Source organism: Olea europaea, unplaced genomic scaffold (assembly GCF_002742605.1).
Source record: "Olea europaea var. sylvestris unplaced genomic scaffold, O_europaea_v1 scaffold1187, whole genome shotgun sequence".
NCBI classification, from domain to species: domain Eukaryota; kingdom Viridiplantae; phylum Streptophyta; class Magnoliopsida; order Lamiales; family Oleaceae; genus Olea; species Olea europaea.
In genome coordinates this window covers 9952-13112 of record NW_019229281.1, presented here as the reverse complement: position 1 = coordinate 13112, position 3161 = coordinate 9952, and the positions used below count along the sequence as shown (strand labels likewise).

Below are 3161 nucleotides of genomic sequence, written 5' to 3'. Positions count from 1 at the left end.
CTTTCTGCAATGTGATGGGAATTTACAAAATCCAAAAGCTACAACACAATGTAAAGTTAATATGTCTTTTATATCCAGGAAAATTAATTCCTTCCACACAATAACATAAATTATAACTCAAGCATAAAAAAATTTTCAATTTCCGGATTACAAATTGTATTATAACAACAGCTCATACTCTCATCTCAAACCTGAAACATCTCAAATTATTGCACAATATATTTACTTGGAATGTAAGGTCCAAGCAAGTAATAGTGAATTTCAAAGGTTTCAACGTGAAGTATCATACCTATATTGTATGTTCTGTATCTCTAGCACTAAAATGACTTCGAATGGACAAGAATGCACCTAAATGTTCCGATATTATTAAGTGATGGGAAAAATAAAGCTTCACAGCATATTTTGTCTACTAAAGCTCCTACTCAAGGATTCTAACCATGAGTACCAAAATAAAGGTAAAAAGAGCAAACTAGGAACAATAAACAGGAAATCCATTATTCTATGTTGTGAAGACTGTTCGCCTTAGACCAAAAGGATTTTGAAAACATTTTTTAACTTTTAGTAAAGAAACATAAATTATCAAATCCACAAATTGACAAGCATAAGACATACATTTCCAAGCAACAGATTAGAAAATAGACATCAAACAGTATAATATAACCAAGACAACCGAGAATTTTATTTAGGTAAAACCGAGGCAAATTCATTCACAACCAAACCGGAAACGAAATGTTAGATTTTCAGCAACCCAACCGCCATTTGTACATTTGCATACCAACCAACTAGAGAAGAGTTTCATTGCCAAGCCAAAAGAAAATGATATTCATAAAAATAGATACCAAGATTACAATCATACGATATCAAATTAGATGTTCGGGCATTCCCTAGCAAAGTGTCCAGACTCCCCACAATTGTAACAGCTGTTTCCACCACCGCCACCACCAAACCTCCCACCATACCCACCCCCTCCACCATATCCACGACGTCCCCCTCCACCATATCCACTCCCACCTTGGCGCCCTCCACTGCCTCCACCCGCACAGTCCCTAGCCAAGTGCCCCTTCTCCCCACACTGGAAACAGGCACCACTATTACCACCACCCACTCGTCCTCCAGAGGGGCAGTCCCGCGCCATATGCCCAAAACCACCACAGGTGTAACATCCTCCTCCACTACCACCACCACCACCACCACCACCATTGTTCCTGTCGCAGTCCCTAGCCATATGACCATACTCACCACAGTTAAAACACTCTCCGCTTCCGCCACCGCCTCCTCCGCCACCACTTCGATAGCCATATCCATTGCCGTCATTCCTCCTGTCACTGAAACCATATCCACCACGGCTGTTGTAGCTACTGCCTCTACGTGAAGAGTAGTCGCCGGGCCCACCATCTGCGATTGTGACATCGGTTGCCTTTGTCTTGTCGCCTTCTAGTATAATAGTGAACTCAACGATCTGGCCCTCGCGAAGGGTCCGAAACCCATCGGATTTGATGGCAGTCTGATGCACAAACAGATCCTCGCCGCCTTCATCAGGCGTAATGAAGCCGTAACCCTTTTGATCATTGAACCTGCTCACCACTCCTTTCGATCTAGCAACCTTGTCCTCCGCCATCGAATCGATTTGCAAATTTTCCCAACAGTAAGTATCAAAACCTAGAAGTTTGGGAGTGTGTATATATATAGAGAGAGGGGAGAAGCAGTAGGTTAAGCAAAGAAACCCTAAAGAACAACGAGGCTTTTTGGGCTTTTGGGTTGCTTATCATCACCGAACTTGTTCAAATCTTATGACCGAAGTTTCAAATAAATTTTGGTCGCGTAGTTACACTTCCATCCCGAGATAGATTTGACTTTCCTTAAAATATCCTCTCTTTTTCTTCGTTTACTTAGTTTTAAGTGTAATGTTATCTGTTGATGCTTTGTTAATTGGGATTTTGGAAATAATCCATAATAATGACGAATTACATTAATTAATGGAACTAGAAAATAAATTGAGAACACAAATATGCAATTAAGGAAGGTCAAGGGTTGGATGACAAACTTAAATTTTTACTTGGGAAACCTCAATTTGATTACCAAACTTAATTTATTTCATTTACGTCATTAATTTCAATTTGATTACCAAACTTAGTTTATTTCATTTAGGTCATTAATTTCAATTTGATTTCAAAGGAGTCACTGAATATCAATTTTCGTTTCAAAATTCACCATTATGTCATCTTGAGTCTCCTAAATTGGTAAAATTTATTAACGACCTGGTTGATTCCCATTTTTCTAAGAATATGAATAAAAAAAATAGTCGTTATGGAACACATACAAAAAATAGAAAGTCAAATATAGTAACTTGATGGGATAAGTAATGGTCATTTTTTTGTTTTTGTGATCAAAGAATGAAAATCAAACGAGAGCTAAGTAACGATCATATCACAGCACATATTTCACAAGTCTTCTTATGAAAATGCTAACTTATCACTACATAGCATCGTGAAATTATTAAAATAAAAGAAAAACATACAAATATTTTTAAACTCTTAATATAAAGATATTATCATAACTCTCATTTTACCATTTGTCTTAGTAGTTACATTATGGTTTATAGACAAGGAACTTTTGTCCATTTGGAGGACGATAGGTGATCAAATGTGAAATGGTGGTTAAAATTTGAAATTAAATTGAAGTTTAATGGCCCAATTGAGACAATTTAAAATTAATGACTTATTTGAAATTTTGCTAATAATTCAATGACATTAGATGGAAAATTACCCTTTAATTTAACTCCTATTAATATATTTTTTTTCCTACTTGAACTACGGACTTAGGGCTTTTTAGTTTTGTTTTGTGTGGAGTGCATGGTTAAACAAAAGGATAATTGAAGCAACGGTCCCCAACCTTTCTCTTTTTTATAGACTATATATTAACATTCACTTTATGTCATCCACAACCCAAATCTTTCATTTTGTTACAATGCAATGACAAATGGATGGATTTGACCATTAATTGATGCACGCCCAAACCCCAACATCAGTGGCCGTTGCTATTGCCATATAGCCAACACCACCACCGACCACTATACTCTTCAACTAAAGTATTGATCGACACAATCCCTAACAAAACCCTGCCAATTCTCTATCTTACTAGGTTTTTGTATGTTTATGTAA

General features: G+C 36.9%; 1 protein-coding gene across 1 annotated transcript; it reads right to left on the bottom strand.

The window, feature by feature from the left end:
* Nucleotides 1-655: 655 nt before the first annotated feature.
* LOC111373969 (cold shock domain-containing protein 3-like) lies at nucleotides 656-1830 on the bottom strand. Its single transcript, XM_022996570.1, has one exon. The coding sequence runs from the start codon at nucleotides 1616-1618 to the stop codon at nucleotides 866-868; it is 753 nt and encodes a 250-aa protein (XP_022852338.1). The 5' UTR covers nucleotides 1619-1830; the 3' UTR covers nucleotides 656-865.
* Between the last annotated feature and the right edge of the window lie 1331 nt (nucleotides 1831-3161).

Bases quoted from the DNA above. Each gene is read 5' to 3' on its own strand.
- LOC111373969 (XM_022996570.1), bottom strand. From the start codon at position 1,618: ATGGCGGAGGACAAGGTTGCTAGATCGAAAGGAGTGGTGAGCAGGTTC.